Source organism: Acomys minous (genome assembly GCF_964271855.1).
Source record: "Acomys minous genome assembly, chromosome: 20".
Taxonomy (NCBI): Eukaryota; Metazoa; Chordata; class Mammalia; order Rodentia; family Muridae; genus Acomys; species Acomys minous.
Window position 1 is genome coordinate 5575611 of NC_140502.1, and position 18154 is coordinate 5593764.

At 45.8% G+C, this 18154-nt stretch overlaps 1 protein-coding gene across 9 annotated transcripts in view; it reads left to right on the forward strand.

Annotated features, from left to right (window-relative positions):
* Positions 1–18154, forward strand: part of GARRE1 (granule associated Rac and RHOG effector 1) — an 80938-nt gene that overhangs the window by 14615 nt on the left and 48169 nt on the right. For 8 of the 9 annotated variants that reach the window (XM_084770800.1, XM_084770807.1, XM_084770808.1 and 5 more), the window contains exon 2: positions 7893–9146. In XM_084770800.1, the coding sequence (XP_084626926.1) occupies positions 8652–9146 (495 nt within the window). In that variant the 5' untranslated portion in view covers positions 7893–8651. Of the gene's footprint in view, positions 1–5759; positions 5892–7892; positions 9147–18154 lie in introns of those variants that run through there. The other variant, XM_084770804.1, reaches the window with a different exon arrangement.

The following is an 18154-nucleotide window of genomic DNA, read 5'->3' on the forward strand; positions in this document are numbered from 1 at the left end:
ATGCTTTATGCACAATTCTGGAGACTTCATTTATGTTTGAGTATCAGTGTGGGAACTGTAAAGAAACAGGATTTTATATTGACCAGAGGAAATAAGGGGGAAAGTATGAGTGTGCATATGTATATGTGTGTGTAAACTGAAAGATGCCATAAACAGACTTGTAGATGGTAGAGAACAGGCCTCCCAGAGAAACACCCAGCATTTCATAGCCACATTAAACCTGGGCGTGTGTGCGTGCGTGCGTGCGTCCCTATGGTCCTGAAATCTGGCCATGACTGGAAATGGAAACACTGATATCTGTCTTTGACGATGGCTCCCAGGGCAGTGCAGAAGCCAGGCAAGTGTTTCTGCAGTGTGCATCCCCATCTTTTTTTTGTTTTTTGAGACAGGGTTTCTCTGTGTGACAGCCAGGGCTGTCTGTCCTTGACTCACTTGTAGACCAACTGGCCTCGAACTCACAGGGATCCACCTGCCTCTGCCTCCCGAGTGCTGGGATTAAATGCACGCGCCTCCATGCACCACGCCCGGCTGCATTCCCCCATCTTAAAGTCACAGGTACATCCAGTGCCTGGTTTTCAGACCTGCCACATTCCAGGTAGATAGAGCTAACTTGACAGAGGAGTCAGTTTCTTGGATTTGCAAAACTAACACTGGGAAACAATCAGTGACTCACTGATGTCAGGTTTCCAGATAGTCTGCCAGCAAACTTGTTGGCTTTTGAGACCTGACAGTCACAAAGCAGCACTGTCCTTCTGTGCCAGCTGCTGAGGTGTGTGAAAGCAAGTAAAATGGCAAGATAATTGCAAGATGTCAGTAAGAAAAGACCTTGTGGTCAAGGTGACCCTGGTTTCTACAGGTTGACTGGTGAGGGAGTGGCGCTCATTTTGGCAACGTGTGTGTGTGTGTGTGTGTGTGTGTGTGTGTGTGTGTGTGTGTGTGTAGAGTAGGAGGTCAGGAGGCACCAACTGTGCAGTACTTGGTGCTCTGAAAGAACTGAGCATGTGGCTAGAGAGTGCTGAGTGAGGGTGTAGGCTCCTGAGGCTGGGGAGTGGCAGCTGCGTACAGGTCTTGTGTGGAGTTTAGTTTACTATATGTGTCAGTGGACATGAGTGCTTGTTAATATTATGAAAATTACATACAGGAAAGAGATTTTTAAAAAATTGGTAGAAAAGAATAAAAATGAAACTTGAGGACTAACTTGGTAAAAATTGCTCTGATACTGCTGTTAGTGATTGCTAATGAAAAATAAGGTTGAAAAGACCATAGAAATGAATTAGTTTGTAGTTTATGTTTCATGCTTTCTTGCTAAATAGATAGGCTTAATTAGATTTTGATTGACTATTTCAGACAGAAACACTTCATGGCTGACACTGTGTATTTTGTTTTAATTAAAAAAAAATTTTTTTTTGGGACAGGGTTTCTCTGTGTAGCCCTGGCTGTCCTGGACTCGCTTTGTAGACCAGGCTGGCCTCAAATGCACAGCGATCCACCTGCTTCTGCCTCCCGAGTGCTGGGATTAAAGGTGTGCGCCACCACGCCTGGTGCGTATTTTGTTTTATTATAAGCATTTTCCACTTAAATTTTTTGATTTGTTTTATTTTATGTATATGAATATTTTGCCTACATGTATGTCTTTGTACCATGTGCATGCCTGGTGCCTGCAGTGCCCAGAAGAGAGTGTCCAATCCTGAAACTGGAGTTACAAGTGGTTGTAATCTGCCATGTGGTGCTGGGAACCAAACTGTAAGAGCAGCCAGTACACTGAAAGGATGAGCTATCTGCAAGCGTTGGTGGCGCACCCCTTTAATCCCTGTAAGTTTGAGGCCAGCCTGGTCTACAGAGTGAGTTCCAGGACAGCCAAGGCCACACAGAGGAACCCTGTCTGGAAAAAAAATTACTGTATGTGCATATATGGTGACTCTGTGCATGCAGATGCTACATACAGCTCATATGGAGTCAGGGGACAATCTTGGGGAGTCAGTTCTCTTCCACTGTGGATTCCAGGGATCAAACTCAGGTCATCAGGCTGGCACAGCATTGGCTTTATTCACCGAGTCATCTCCCCTTCTATTTATGCGTTTCTCAAGACAGAAACATTTGGAGGAGGAAAATGGAGGAAGGATTGGATTTAATCAGTGCACATTGTATGTGTGCATTGAAGTGTCACACTGAGTGGGGTTAATGTGTATAACTGCTACATGTCACTAAGAATCTGTGAGTGCTTTTTCCATTCAAATACTGCATTTTGTTGAGTTGGAAGAATCTTTTTTTTTTTAGGCTGGACATGGTGGCGCACACCTTTAATCCCAGCACTTGGGAGGCAGAGGCAGGTGGATCACTGTGCATTTGAGGCCAGCCTGTTCTACAAAGCGAGTCCAGGACAGCCAAGGCTACACAGAGAAATCCTGTCTCAAAAAAAAAACCAAAAAAAAAAACCAAAAAAAAAAAAAAAAGAAGAATCTTTTTTTTTTTTTTTAATTTAAAGGGGTGTGTGTGTGTGTGTGTGTGTGTGTGTGTGTGTGTGTGTGTGTGTAGGTCAGAGAACAATTTTGGAGAGTCGGTTTTTCTTCTTGCATCCATTTTGTTTGAGACAGGGTCTCTATGTAGCCCTGGCTGTTCTGTAACTCACTTTGTAGATCAGGCTGGTCTTGAACTCAAAGAGATCCTCCTGCCTCTGCATCTCTGAGTACTGTGCATGTGCCTGGCCATCTTCTTTTAAATGTGTGTATGTGTGTGCCTATGTGGATGTAGGTGGATGTGCATGCCTTTGGGCTGGAGCTAACCCTATAGTTAGTGTAGAATTTCTAGACCAGCAAGCCTTAACTAAGGATCCTTCTGACAAGCTTGAGCTACTGTGCTAGGAACTTCTACACTGGCTCTGGGGAATGAACTCAGGTCCTCATACTGGCAAGGCAAATATTTTTGCCAATTGAGCCATCCCCAGCCCTAGAATCTGCCATTCTTACAAGCTCTGACTCATTTTGGTGGGAAGTGGTATTAGGGCATCCATTGCAACTGGGTTGACAATTCTTTGTTTTAAAAAAGGAGAGCTAGGCAATACACATTTTTGGCAAAGGAAAAGATAAATCATATTTTCAGACTGATCTTTTTATATTCTGAGGTTTTTGTTTTCTCTGTGTACCCCTGGCTGACCAGGAACTTGATTGATAGACCAGGCTGGCTTCAAACTCACAAAGATCCTCCTGCTTCTGCCTCCTGAGTGCTGGGATCAAAGGCCTGTGCCACATTTAGCTTAAAACTTGATATTTTCAACTCAAATAGATGAAAGGATTTTTATTTTATATTTATCAACAGTACACTAGAAAGGTCAAACATAGGATAACTAAGGGTGACTGTGGGCTTCACACATACAATCCTACCTACCACTTGGGAGGATGGGGATCATGAATTTGGGATCAGCCTGGGCTACATAGTGAGTTCTACGTCTACAGAGTGAGAGCCTGTCCCAAAAACAAACAACAGCAAAAACAGCTGGGCATGGTGCTTTCAGTTGCAGCATTTAGGAGGCCAAGGCAGGAGGATCACTGTAAATTGGAAGCCAGCCGGGGCTACATAGTGAGATCCTGTCTCAAGGACGGAAAAAAAGAAAACAACAAAGAAAACATGGTATATTTAACTTAGTCATTTGTCTGTTTATATTTTAGGGGTTCAAACACATTAGCTAGTTTTAAATTACGGAGCTGGGGAGGTAGCTTACTGGATAAAGCACTTGCTGTGTAAGTGCAAAGACTTGCTTGGGTTTGGATCTCCAGCACCCACATAAAAGCCAGGCAAGGCAAGGTGGTGTGTACCTGGAACTAACTGCGGGGGGCAGAGACAGGCGATCCCTTGGGCTTGCTGGCTAGCTAGTCTGACTGAGTCAGTGACAAGTCACATCTTTCTGTAGAGGTAAGGCTAAAACACATTCTAGATGGAAAGAAATGTGGCTTGCATTCCGTGTACTTACACATACAATATTTTCATTGGTTTTGGGTTTTTTGTTTGTTTCTTTGTTTTTTGTTTTTTTTTTTTTTTAGCTATATGCCCAGCCTCAACACTTTAAAAAAGGTGTATATATTACATATAGAGAGATGGCTCAGTGGGCAGTATCACTGCATAAGGGCCTTGCTGGGCGTGTATGCATGTGTGCCCAGAACCCCAGCACTAGGAGGCCAGAGACAGGAAGATGTTGCGGCTTGTTGGCTGCCGGCCTAGCTCCAGGTTCAGTGAGACCGTGTTTCAGAGGAATAAGGCAGAGCGTGCCAGAGCAGGACATACATACGGCACTGTCAACACACATGTGTATAGTTTGTTCCTGCACCTTACTCCATCATCGTCTTCTGGGATTAAAGGCGTGCACCGCTGCCACAGCCACCACCGCTGCCACTACCACCACAGCCACCACCACAGCCACCACCACAGCCACCACCGCCGCCACTACCACCACAGCCACCATCACCACCACAGCCACCACCGCCGCCTAGCTGTCCCTCACTCTTGTGTCAGTTCTTCCTCTGCCTTTCAGCATAGTGATCTCAGTTCTTATTTCCTGGTTCTCAGCTTTCACATTAGATACCATTCAGAAAATTTCAGGTGTTTTTCCTTTTCTCTCTCTCTTTTCATTTGTTTGTTTGCTTGCTTATCCATCTATCTTTATCTGCTTATTGCTGTTATTTGAGTCCCAGTGTCTTGTGTAGCTCACTGTAGCCTCAAACTCACTACAGAGCTGAGGCCTTGCCTGTGCTCAGGATCATCCTGCCTTGGCCACCTAAGTTCTAGACTTTGCAAGTGTGCTTTGCCAAGCCTGGCTCTTACAGGCATTTTTGTAGGCTCTAGAATGCGTATTTCTTGGCTGGGGAGTTTAGTTAGTGGGTGGAATGCTTGCCTATCATGCTGGAATCTCTAGGTTCGAGCCTTAAGACCACATAAAAGCAGGCACAGTGTCGTAGGCTTATAATGCAGCCTCTGATCCCAGCACTTGAGAGGTGGATGCCGGAGGGGCAGAAGTCAGGGTGATCCTTGGCTGTACAGTGAGCGTGAAGCCAGCGTTGTCTGTAAAATGAAGTGAAGCTTATTTTGAGAGAAGTGATCTTAGCCTTTTTTTTTTTTTTAATATGGTCTCACTATGTAGCTCAGGCTGCTATTGAACTGGCTATGAAGCCCAGTCTAGCCTCGAATTCACAGAGTTCCTCTGTGATTGCCTCTGCCCTCCTGCGTAGTGGGGTTAGAGGCCTGCGACACACCCAGTTTAGTGTCCTTTGAAGTCATTCTGGTTTGTCTTCATTATTGGGTGATTATTAGTGAAGAATTCCAGGCCAGCAAGATGACTTAGCAGGCTAAGGTGGAAGGAGAGAAACAACTCCTCCAAGTTGTCTTCTTACTTCCACACACACATTGTGGCATGTGTGTCACACACACACAAAAGGGATGTAATAAATAATTTTAAAAATGAGCTTGTTTGTTTGGAGCATTTACCTAGTCCTATCATAAGCTAGGCCCTTGGTGCCCCCCTAAACAACCAGCCAACTAGCCAAACCTGGGTGCGTGTAGATAATTGGGAGGAGGCTCCTCTCGCCTTTGTGGGAGCTGCCTATTTGGTGACCAAATGGAAAGTATGGAAGAGATGAAGCTGATTAAACTGTTTCCCACTCCTGATCCATTTAGAGCTGGGCGCTTAGCCAGCTCCTCCAGGAAGCCTTGCTCACCTCATTGTGCCCCTCTGGCTCTGTGAGATCTAGGAAGTGGCCAGCTCTGCTGTGCGTTTCCTGAGCTCTCTGTCTCTTGGGAGCAGCTTACATTGAAATAGACGGTGGCTCAGACCTTTCTGTTAGGCTGTGATTCTCTTATGAAGAGCTTTACCAGTAGCTCAGTGGATTGGGGAGAATTCTGAGGTAGGTGTGTATGCTTCTGAGCCTGCGGTCCTGCAGTTAACTTGTACCCTTTTTGTTGCTGACAGCAGAGCTGCTTGTTGCTGTGTTCTGTGTTGCACAAATGACTGCATTCTCTGGCCGAGGCTGAGGATGTAGTGTGTAGATCAGTGGGAGAACACTTGCCCACTGTGGTGAGGTCCTGGATTTGATCCCTAGTAACACACACATACACACACACACATACGTGCGCGCGCGCACACACACACACACACAGTATTCATAAATCATGGCAATTAAAATTTAGTCAAACAGGAACTTTTAATGAATTCATTCATTCAGGAATTCATTTCTCTTTGCTTAGCGTATTAAGTAGAAATTAGGGTTCATGAAGCATGCAATGGCTCCCATTCTAAGGCAGGCAGGTTTCTGTTTGGTTTAAACATTGGGTAACTCAACAAAACCTTTCTTGTTTGTTTGTCAGTAGTGTTTTTCCAGACAACAAAGATAATGAGGCCTGTTTACCTTCTCTTGTTTTGTGTGACATCATCAAACATTAATGCCTATATGTGCCAGACATTATTCTGTTTTTGATATGTGTGGACTCATGTGACTCAGTAACAGTAGTTACTGTTATTACCTCTGCTTATAAATGATGACACCAAGGCAGAGAGGCTAAGAGCTGCCCGCCTCTGTCTCCCTAGTGGTTGGATTAAAGATGTGTGCTGCCGTGTCCAGCTTAGTTTTTGTGTTTTTCCTACTTCAGAATTCTGCCCTATTCCCTTTGACAGGGTCTTCTTACTCTATAGTTCAAGCTGGACTGAACTGCGTACCCATACCTAGGCTAACCTCAAACTTGGGCATTCCTTCTGCCTCAGCTTCCCAAGTGCTGGGATTACAGGCATAAGCCACTTTACCTTTCTCAATTGCAAGATTTTAAAAAAATCTATTTTTGGTTGTTTATTTGTTGTTGAGACAAGGTCTTTCCTTTAGCCCATGCTGTCCTGAAACTCAACCTGTAGCCTGGGCTGGTCTCAGACTCATGGTACTCCTCCTGCCTCAGCTTAAAGGCTGTACTTGGATTTCTATTTCTTTTTAAATCATATCCTTTTCCCGCCCCCTGTTTGGTAAAAGGAGTTCTGGTCCTCCTTCCCCCCTCCTTTTGGTTTTTCAAGACGGGGGTTCTTTGTGTAGCCTTGGCTGTCCTGGGCTCACTTTGAAGACCAGGATGGCCTCGAACTCACAAAGATCTACTGGCTTCTACCTCCCCGAGTGCTGGGATTACATGTGTGCTCCACCATTCCTGGCTTGACCTTAAACAACTTTTTTAAAAATTTATTTTCCTTTATTTTATATGCATTGTGTTTTGCTTGCATGTGTTTATATGAGAATGTCAGATTTTGGAGTTACAGACAGTTGTGAGCTGCCATGTGGGTGCTAGGATTTGAACCTGGTCCTCTGGAAGAGTGGTTAAGAGTGCCCTTAACCACTGAGCCATCTCTCTAGCCATGACCTTCTGCCTCCACCATCTGGATGTTGGGATCAGAGGTGTGAGGCACCACAGCTGGTTTATGTAGTGCTAGGGCCGAACTCAGGGCTTCATGCATGTTGAGTCATGTCTCTAGCCTTCAGCCCAAGGAACAAGCTTGCTTCCTTTTTCTTTTTCTTTTCTTCTGTTTTTCTTCCTCTTCTTCCTTTTCTTCTTTCTGCTCCTCCTTGCAAAACAGGGTTTCTCTGTGTAGCCCTGGCTGTCCTGGAACTTGGTTTGTAGACCAGGCTGGCCTCAAACTCCCAGAGATCTGCCTGGCTCTGCCTTCCAAGTACTGGGATTAAAGGCGTGCGCCACCGCGGCCCGCCCCACAAGGAGCTTTTCATAGCTGGCCTTAACCCTGTCCTCCTTTCATGAACCTTCTGATGTCTTAAGGGGACACTCACCAGCGTGGAGGACTCAGCACTGTAGCAGTGTTCAGAATGGCTCTTTGTCCTGCAGCCTCCCTGACATCTTTGCTTTCTTTCCTCTTACAGGAAGTGACTTAGAGGCCTTATGAATACTTCTGCGCTTTCTTGCTTCAGACTTTACAACTGCAGGCCAACCCAGTCTGGACGCACTTCTTACTAATGTTACAAGGAAACCGCTACCTCAGCAAACAAAAGAAAGGAGAAGACATACAATAACAGATGCCATGTTTAAAGAAAACTTGTTTCCAGAAACCGTTACAGAAGAGTTGTAAGTTTTTAGCACTGAGAAGCAGCTTTCCAGGTAAATGGAGTTGACAGGCAGGCTCTGTCGGGATTCTGCAGAGGCGTGCTCTTCTTGCTTAAGGACTTCTTGGAAAGTAACCCTTCTGCCTAAATGCTGTTGACCAGCTGGGTTCCTCTTTGGTATATAGAAGATACACTATATTACATTTTAAAAGTTAAGTTATTTTTCTGCCATTGTAAATTTAAGTATCAAAATATTCTTGCAAAGCAATTATAAGTAAACATTTTCCTCAGCAAGCATATCTTTATTGAGAGTAGGATGCTGAACAGTTGCACAGCATTTTGGACACACTTTTATTTTTTGTCAGAGTTCCTACCTACACTGAAAATATTAATTATATAAGCCTGTTATTTTTTTTTTTCACCTTTATGTTGGATCACATGGTCACCTGCCTCATGGAAATGCCTTTTTTAAAACTTAGATTTGCAGAACTCCACTATTTTTATACCTAGCTACAGTTTTGGGGAAAAAGGACTCTGACCCCGACCCGCCAGCGGTCCCTGGGACAGTCCCCCTCCCGCATGTATTGCTGCAGTGCCCAGGACAGCAAGATGGACTACAAGCGGCGCTTCCTGCTTGGCGGGTCCAAGCAGAAGGTGCAGCAGCACCAGCAGTACCCGATGCCCGAGCTGGGCCGAGCACTGAGCGCCCCCCTGGCATCCACGGCCCCTTCTGCCCCCCTGGGCAGTCTGACTGCTGCAGGCAGCTGCCACCATGCCATGCCCCACTCCACTCCCATTGCTGATATCCAGCAGGGCATCTCCAAGTACCTGGACGCCCTCAATGTCTTCTGCCGTGCTAGTACGTTCCTCACAGACCTCTTCAGCACCGTGTTCAGGAACTCACACTACTCGAAGGCAGCCATGCAGCTCAAAGATGTACAGGAGCACGTGATGGAGGCAGCCAGCCGACTGACCTCAGCCATAAAGCCCGAGATTGCCAAGATGCTCATGGAACTCAGTGCTGGGGCTGCTAACTTCACGGACCAGAAGGAATTCAGTCTCCAGGATATTGAGGTAGAGTGCTGTCCCCATAGGAAAGTGTATGCAGAGGTCAGTGAGGACCTCAGCTGCCCTGTGCTGCAGCAACAGTGGCCTCGTCCTCTTCCTGTTGGTACACTCTTGGAGAGTTTGGTCCCTGCACGTTCCGATGCTTCCGTTTTAAATGGGTTAAAAGATCACTGAGCAGGATGCGGAACCGGGGCTCAGTGCAGTAGTCAGCAGTCAAGGGTGCGGGGTCTCAGGTCTAGTCCAACACAAACACAAAAGAAAAAGTTAAACTCAGTTTGTTCTTAATTTTTCCAAGTTGGAAACTAATCTAAATAATATACAATGAAAGTGTTTAGTGAGGGGCTGGATGAGGGGCTGGAGAGACATTTCAGTGCACTTGCCTAATGCGTGAGGCCCTAGACGTGCATAGAATTCTAAGTATGATGGCGAGTTGTATTTTTCAGCTTTTAATCTATAGAATCACTGGTTTCTAAGAAAGTCCTATGTGTTTATAGAATAAATTAGTTTTCCAGTTCTAAATTCAAAGCTGATTTTACTCAAATACATTTGAATATTACTCTGTTTCTTGGGGAGGTTATGTAGAAAATAAGAGGGGTTTTTCTTTAGGAGTCTAGATTAGAATCAAGTTTTATTCAAGATAAAATGGCTTTTTTTCTTGACTTCATTGAGGAAATGATTTTTTTACTGTTCTTTTTTATTCACTGGTGGCGATGGAACCCAGAACTTTTTGCATTCTTGGTGAATGCTGTGCTACTGAGCTACATACAATGAGGGTTTTGTTTTGTTTTTAAACTTTGACTCTGTTTCATTAGTTCTTTAGTGCATTTGTTTTTATTTTTGTGTGTGTGAGTATTTTTGCCTACATGTATGTGTGGTTGCCTGCAGAGGCCCAGGCGTCTTCTAGGGCATCAGATCTTCTAGGGACTGGCGTTACAGAGGGTGACAGATGCCATGTGGGTGCTGGGAATCAGATCTGGGAGAGCAGCGAGTGTTGTCTGTTTTTTATACAGTCTCACTATGTAGACATGGCTGATCTGGGACTCTATATGTAAGCAAGGCTTGTCTTAACTCACAGAGTGCCTCTGCCTCCTGAGTCCTGGGGCTAAGGCCTCGTGCCACCACACCCAGCTCCAGTTATTTAAAAATATGGAAACCTGGAGTCTGCAGAGGTGCCCGAGAGGTTAAAAGTGTATACTACTGTTCCTAAGGACCTGAGTTCAGGATTGGCTCCTAGCACTCATGCAAGGCAGCTCATGACCACCTGTGATTGCAGCGCCAAAGAATCTGAGGCCTTTATCTGTCTTTTGTGGGCATCCACGCACATGTGCACATACACATATACGTAATTTAAAATAAATCTTAGAAAAAGAAAACATATTTAATCCAAGGGAATATGTGTTCAGTGCACTGGTTTTGGTCCAGGAGCCATAGTTTTCTGCTACAATATATAATATTGGGTCATTCTTGTTTAAATGAGACAATTTATGAGTTTGTGTATTACTCTTGTTGAGCCATTGCAATGCTTTCTGTATTCTCCCAGTTTGTGTGTCTGTGTGTATTTTTGTTTGTTAGTTTCTTTTTTAAATTTAAATAATTTATTCAGATTTTACTTCTCAATTGTTCCCCTCACTTGTATCTTCCCGTTTCCCCCCTCCCTCTCTCTTTCACCCTATTCCCCTGTTTGTTTGTTCAATGTTAGGTCTTTTTCTTTTTTGAGACAGGGTTTCACTGTGCAGCCCTGGTTGTCCTGGACTCACTTTGTAGACCAGGCTGGCCTTGAACTCAGAGTTCCACCTGCCTCCGCATCCCGAGTGCTAGGATTACAGGCATGCGCCGCCACCGTGCCTGGTATCAATGTAAGGTCTTAAACCCAAGTCCTTGCACACATCAGGCCTACACTTTATCACTGAGCTACACACACCGTAGTTCATTCTACCTTGAATTTCTTCATTCAGGTGTATTTGTAATTTTTGGTTATTTCTATGATTTCATAAAATGGCTCATCACAGTAAAAGTATTTTAAGAATTATAGGCTGAGAATGTAGCTCAGTAGTAGAGTACTTGCCTTGCATGTGTGTACATTGTCCCTGGGTAAATAAATAAAGTATTCATTAAAAATATGTGTAATTGTCCAAAGAAATTGAACAATGAAATGCAAAGCTCAGCTAGGTGTGGTAGTGCATGCCTACAGTCGTAATGATAAAGAGGCGGAAGGGCTGTGAGGTTAAGATGCAGCTGGGTGGAAGAACACTGGCCAGTGGCCATGAGGCTTCGTCTCTCGATCCACAACAAATAGAGCTTTCTGCTTTTTTGTTTGTTTGTTTGTTTTGTTTTTTGAGACAGGGTTTCTCTGTGTAGCCTTGGCTGTCCTGGACCCGCTTTGTAGACCAGGCTGGCCTCGAACTCACAGCGATCCACCTGCCTCTGCCTCCCTAGTGCTGGGATTATAGGTGTGCGCCACCACGCCCAGCTTTCTGCTTTTTTTTTTTCCTATCATATTCTGTTTACAACCCCCACATGTCTGTGTACCTGGTAAATGCTGTTCCATACTGTGCACTAATACATAATGGAGCACATACAGATGCACCACTGGGGTTTTTTATTGTTGTTTGTTTGCTTGAGACAAGTTCTCACTGTGGCAGGGCTGGACCCACCATGTAGATGAGGCTGGACTCACCATGTAGATGAGGCTGGACTCACCATGTAGACGAGGCTGGGCTGGACCCACCATGTAGATGAGGCTGGGCTGGACTCACCATGTAGACGAGGCTGGACCCACCATGTAGACGAGGCTGGACTCACCATGTAGATGAGGCTGGACTCACCATGTAGATGAGGCTGGGCTGCACCCACCATGTAGACGAGGCTGGGCTGGACCCACCATGTAGACGAGGCTGGACCCACCATGTAGACGAGGCTGGACTCACCATGTAGACGAGGCTGGACTCACCATGTAGACGAGGCTGGACCCACCATGTAGACGAGGCTGGGCTGCACCCACCATGTAGATGAGGCTGGGCTGGACCCACCATGTAGATGAGGCTGGCCTGGACCCACCATGTAGATGAGGCTGGACCCACCATGTAGACGAGGCTGGGCTGGACCCACTATGTAGATGAGGCTGGACCCACCATGTAGACGAGGATGGGCTGGACCCACCATGTAGACGAGGCTGGACTCACCATGTAGACGAGGCTGGACTCACCATGTAGACGAGGCTGGACTCACCATATAGACGAGGCTGGACCCACCATGTAGACGAGGCTGGATTCACCATGTAGACGAGGCTGGGCTGGACCCACCATGTAGACGAGGCTGGACTCACCATGTAGACGAGGCTAGACCCACCATGTAGACGAGGCTAGACCCACCATGTAGACGAGGCTGGCCTGGACCCACCATGTGGATGAGGCTGGGCTGGACTCACCATGTAGACGAGGCTGGGCTGGACCCACCATGTAGACGAGGCTGGACTCACCATGTAGATGAGGCTGTCCTGGAGCTCAAAGCGATTGATGACCATCATGCTTACTATTGTTGGGTTTTGTTTGTTTTTTGTTTTTATGAGAACCGTGTTTTCAGCTACAGTGTACATGATTATTTCTTGACAGAGATATGACATTTTACAGGCAGATGGTTGTGTTTGCCTTCTCCCCACAGGGAATGCAGTACAGTATTAAACACACACTGTTAGGGCTGCCGTTCTAAGGTGGTGGAGCACTTGTAGGCTTATGTAGGAGCCCATGTGGGAGTGGTTTGTGTGAGCCTTAACGTCTTATGTGCCTGTTTATTGCTCTGCAGGTCACACTCTGAGGTCTGGGAAGACAAACCCATGTGGCTTTGTCTCTAATGGTGGAGGACAGGTGCCTTTGTTGCCCGGTTAGGGCACTAAGAGACACAGGAGCCGAGTGAAGCCCGGGAGCATCTGTTATTTCCTGCATTGAGGGTTTGTTAGCTGCTTTGAGACATGGTCTCAGTATATAGGCCTCCTTGTTCTAGAACTTGCTGTGTGGAGCAGCCTTTGTTCCTGTCTCTAGCTCCAGAGTACTGGGCTGGTAGGCACGTGCTCCCAGGCCTGCCTTGTTCTCTGTTTCTGATTTGGTAACAGGATATATTACTAACCCAGGCTGTCCTTGAACTCGCGATCCTCGCGCCTTACCCTCCCAAGTGTTGGGATTGCTAGTGTGGATCTACCATGCTGCGCTAGGAAGTGCTTCTGCTTGTTGCAGTTTACAATTTTGACTTGGCTTTCCTCATTGAACTTCTGAATAAGATAGGTGGACTATTACCATGCCTTTTGTACATAATAGACAGGCTTCCTGTTTCCAGCTGTAGTCTATAAACTACTTGGCTGGTGATGGCTTTTGGAATCTGTGGGTCTGTTCTATGTGGAACAGCTGACTTATAAGTTTAGTTTTAAAATGTATCTGTCAAGCAGACCCATAGATGAAACATTATACCTGAATTTTATTGCACGTATTTAATTGTTTGCATGTGTATTTGCACGCGTGTGCACCCATGTGTGAAGTCAGAGGAGAGTGCTCTCTCCTTCTGCCAGGGGGGACCTGGAAACAGAGCTCAGGCCATTAGGCGTGGCAGGGCATGCTGTTACCCACTGCGCAGCTCAGCAGTCGGCGTTGTCCTCCTCCCCTCCTGCAGTACTTGCTGTTTCTAGAATTCCTGTACTGCTAAGGTAGTCAAACCGTAGGGTCCCCTCTACTGCTAACCAAGCTCAGACAAACAAGCTCAGCATTTGGGTTTTTTTCTCCTGTTGTTTTTTTGTTGTTCTCTGCTGCCCCCTGTCCTTTTTTCCCTCCCCATAAGCAAAGCTCTGAGAGGTTCTGTCGTGTGTATTCTGGGGAAAGGAGTCTGATGCTGGCATTGTATAACATAATTTGCTGTTGTTTGGTGTACTTTGTCCCCAGCAAAATTTATTTCTTGTGTAACAGTGGGGAAGAACACAGGGCCTTTGGGGTGGTAAGCTGCAAGTGCGAGAGCTCTTCTTACGTGAGCTGCAGCTCTAGGACTAGGCCGGTTGTTACAGCTCGGCTCTCCTTTCCTAGTCGGGCATTCGGGCACAGCAGCAGAACGTGGACTAGGGCAGGAGCAGGGCTGTGTACAAAGCAAGCCCTGGAGCAGCATTGGAACGCTCTCACAGAGTGTGCCGTGCTGGCGTGCCGTGTCCCACCCCCGTGTGCGTTCTTAGTACACAAACGGTGCTGCCTGCGTGCTCTGCTGCTGACTTTCCCACAGGTCCTGTCCTGTGTGCGCCTTCCAGCTGCTGACTCCTTAGCCTGTGTGCTGCTGTGAGAGCGTGAGCTGTGACTGTGACGGCTCCTGACTGGGTAGGGCAGGAAGTCACTGTGAACATGGAGTTGAGAAGATGCCTCTGCTTCTCAGGGCCTATGCAGCCTGGGCCTCGGCTTGCCTGTCTGTACGGTGCACTGACCACCACCCACCTCCCGGTGTTCTCCTGAAGACTGGAGCACTTAGTACTTGTGGAAAACTATACCTAGTGAATGGTCCCTTCTGTGCGGCTGCTTCTGACATGGCTTAGCAGGTGCTGGTAGGCCTTTCTGAAGCGGGGAGCACCATTTTGTGTAAAAACTAGGTAGAGGTGCTGGCAAGATGTCCTCTAATCAAAACACTTGGCGGTGGAGCCAGTTCTGCCCGGAACACTAACGTCTCCAGTTCTCACCTGCCTCCCAAGGCAGTGCTCCCCTTTTTGTCTTAGGCCCTTTTCCTCTTGTGGTCTAAGGGCATCTTCCTGGTGCAGGGAATGCTCAGACTTTGACATTTGTTTTTTGAGGCAGGGTCTCTATGGCATGAGTGATCCTTTGTCTCAGGGGTTACAGGTGAGTGCCACCAGGTTAGGCTCTTAACCAGGACGTTTTTATATCAAAGCTCAAAACAACTTTTTAATTAGTAATCATCGTTCTGTTTGCTTGGCACTTTGAATGGGGCACGGAAAAAGAAGAAGATGCGGCAGCGTGTCCTTTGAACACTCCTGTGGTAGCCAAGAAGCACTGGCTCAGCCCCCTGACAGATTTGGCAGGACCCTTCCCCACAGCGTCTCAAAGCTGTCAGTAAAATACGAATGTGAATTTAGGAAAAATAGATTTTCACATATTGAACTTGTTAGTTGTCCAAAGTTCTGACATCCACCTGGACTTTTTTTTTTAAGTGTGGACTACACTGGACCTCTTGGGTTCTAGGAAAGTCCACTGGAGGGGTTTGTATAATTGTGTTTATTTCAGTGTTCTTTAAAAAGTGCCAAGCTGGCTGAATTGAGTTGGCTGATACCTGTTTCCTTTTGATTCAGTTTTAAATTATTTACAGTCAAACCTGTAGTGCATAATAAGGAATTATAGAGAGTCCTGCGTCTTTGTGTATTTATTATAAAGTCATATAATATAGTATCAGTTAGTTACATTTGCTTATGATTTATGTGGCAATTACGCATGGACTAGTTGCGTATGTTGTTGATGTCCGACGCCGCTGCAGTCACAGAGGATGTGGCAGTGAGAAGCCAGGAGTCTCCTGCACTAGAGGGTGGTGTGCCTGCAGGAGGGGCTGGAGGGAGGACCACTGTGGGAACAGTAGGAGGCGCTGAGGACACAAACCCGAGACAGCAAGGTGGAGGGAACAGCTGGGACAGATCCGTGGAGACAGGGGTCAGCCCTGAGCCTTTGAGCCCAAGGGAAAATATTAGAATTATCTATTTTATTTTTGTTATTTTTGTTACTTATTTATTTATTTATTTGTGTGAGGGCAGGTGCTATGTAGCAGTCCAGAAACCCAGGATGGCTCTGGGCTCTCAGGGTTCATAGGCTTTGAGGGGACTGCCTTCTCAAGTCTCACAAGCAGACATGAAACCACATCTTTACCTCATTGAACCCTGCCTCTTAGTTTGACACACTGATGGTGTCCTTGGAGCCCTGTGATTGCCCATGAATGTGTGTGAAGCAGCCTCTGCACTGACTCACTCTTCTTTTTTTGTGTTTTGTTTTTGTTTTTCTTTTGTTTTTCGAGACAGGGTTTCTCTGTGTAGCCTTGACTGTCTTGTACTCACTTTGTAGACCAGGCTGGCCTCGAACTCACAGGGATCCGACTGCCTCTGCCTCCTGAGTGCTGAGATTAAAGCTGTGTGCCACCACGCCTGGCCCACTGACTCACTCTTAAGCCTTAGTTCAGTTATGTAACCATTCGTTTTGGATAGATAAATGCTGTACAAAAATGCTATACAGAAAAAAAAATGCTATACAGCAATAGTAATGGAAAATGTTAGAAGTTGTTTAAAAATGTGATTTCCAGTAACCTTGTGGAATTAAGTAGATCTGTTTTTGTTTTGTTTTGTTTTTTATTGTTTTAGAGGTAAGGTTTCTCTACATAATCTTGTCTGGCCCAGCTCCAACTCAACTTTTTTTAAGATTTATTTATTTATGTATACAATGTTTTTGCCTGCATGTACACTTGCACATCAGATGAGGGCACCAGATCTCATTATAGTTGGTTGTGAGCCACCATGTGATTGCTGGGAATTGAACTCAGGACCTTTGAAAAAACAGACAGTGCACCTAACCTCTGAGCCATCTTTCCAGCCCCTCCATCTCAGTTTTTAAAAATAAATTTTGTTACTTGGTAGTAGTGCATGCCTATAATCCTAGCACTCAGGAGTTAGAGGCAGGTGGATCTCTGTGAGTTCAAAGCCAGCCTGGTCTACAGAGCAAGTTCCAGGCCAGCCAGGGCTACACAGAGAAACCTTGTCTCAAAAAAACAAAAACAAAAACAAAAACAAAAAACAACATATCCCTCTTCCCTTTTCTCCTTCCCGACCCTCCCATGTACACACGCCCTTCTGCTCTTTTTCAACTTTGTGGCCTCTTTTTCTTAACTTGTTGTCATGTCTATGCATGTGTATATTTTCAGGGCTGTTCATTTGGTATTGGAGAATGGGTGAGTACGCTCTTCACTTGAGGCCTTGAATGCCTGTTGGTATTGTCTTTGTGCAGATCTTGTTTAGGCAGCCATGTTGGTGAGGCTTCATGGTGTATGTAGCTTCTTCGCTTTCTGCCCCACCATCTGCCTTAGGTGCAGGAGCTGTGTTGTAGATGTGTCCCTTGGGATTGGCTCCACAGCTCTGCATGTTGATCGGTTATGGTTTTCTGTATTGATCTCCATCTGTTGCAAAGAAAAGTTTCCTTGCTGAGGGATAAGAACTATACTTACCTATGGGCATAAGGACACATATTTAGAACATAGTTAGGAGTTTTATGCTGGTGTAGTTAAATGGTGGTTGTAGGTTCTCCTCCAGGATATGACTTCTTCAGCCCTGGATAATTTGCTCAGTTTCCACTACCAGGCATGATTCCCCTTTTGTTGAACGGCCTTACGTTTAATTAGAGAATTGTTAGTCACTGTCAAGATATGCTTGGCACTGTTGCACGGGTAGGGCTGTTGTGCCATGCTGGGCATCTCAGTTCATAGGGATCATAGCTAGGAAGGACTGTTGGTTAACTTCTCTCCTTTGGAAACTTGCTTGGAACCTTTTGGTACCGTGAAAGCTAGTCCTCAGGAGGCATTCAGGTCAGATCCACGTGAGATCATGTCTTCTGGGCTCTGTGCCCAAAGGTCATGGTGTTTTGAGCAGTAGAGACTTGCCTTCCCCTTTTTTTTTTTTGTTTGTTTGTTGTTTTTGTTTTTTTTGAGACAGGGTTTCTCTGTGTAGCCTTAACTGTCCTGGACTTGCTTTGTAGTCCAGGCTGGCTTTGAACTCACAGAGATTGGCTTGCCTCTGCCTCCCAAGTGCTGGGATTAAAAGTGTGCACTACCATACCCAGCTTGCCTTCCACTCTTAGGATGCATATATAATGTTTGGAGAATCTTAGGCATTCCTGACCACTCAAAAGAGGGCTTCTCATGTCTGGTCTTGGGGTTTTGTTAGATAGTCTATGGCTCTTGTGGGGATTATTGTTAGCCCAAGTTGGAACATTTCATTTAAACCATGTTTATAA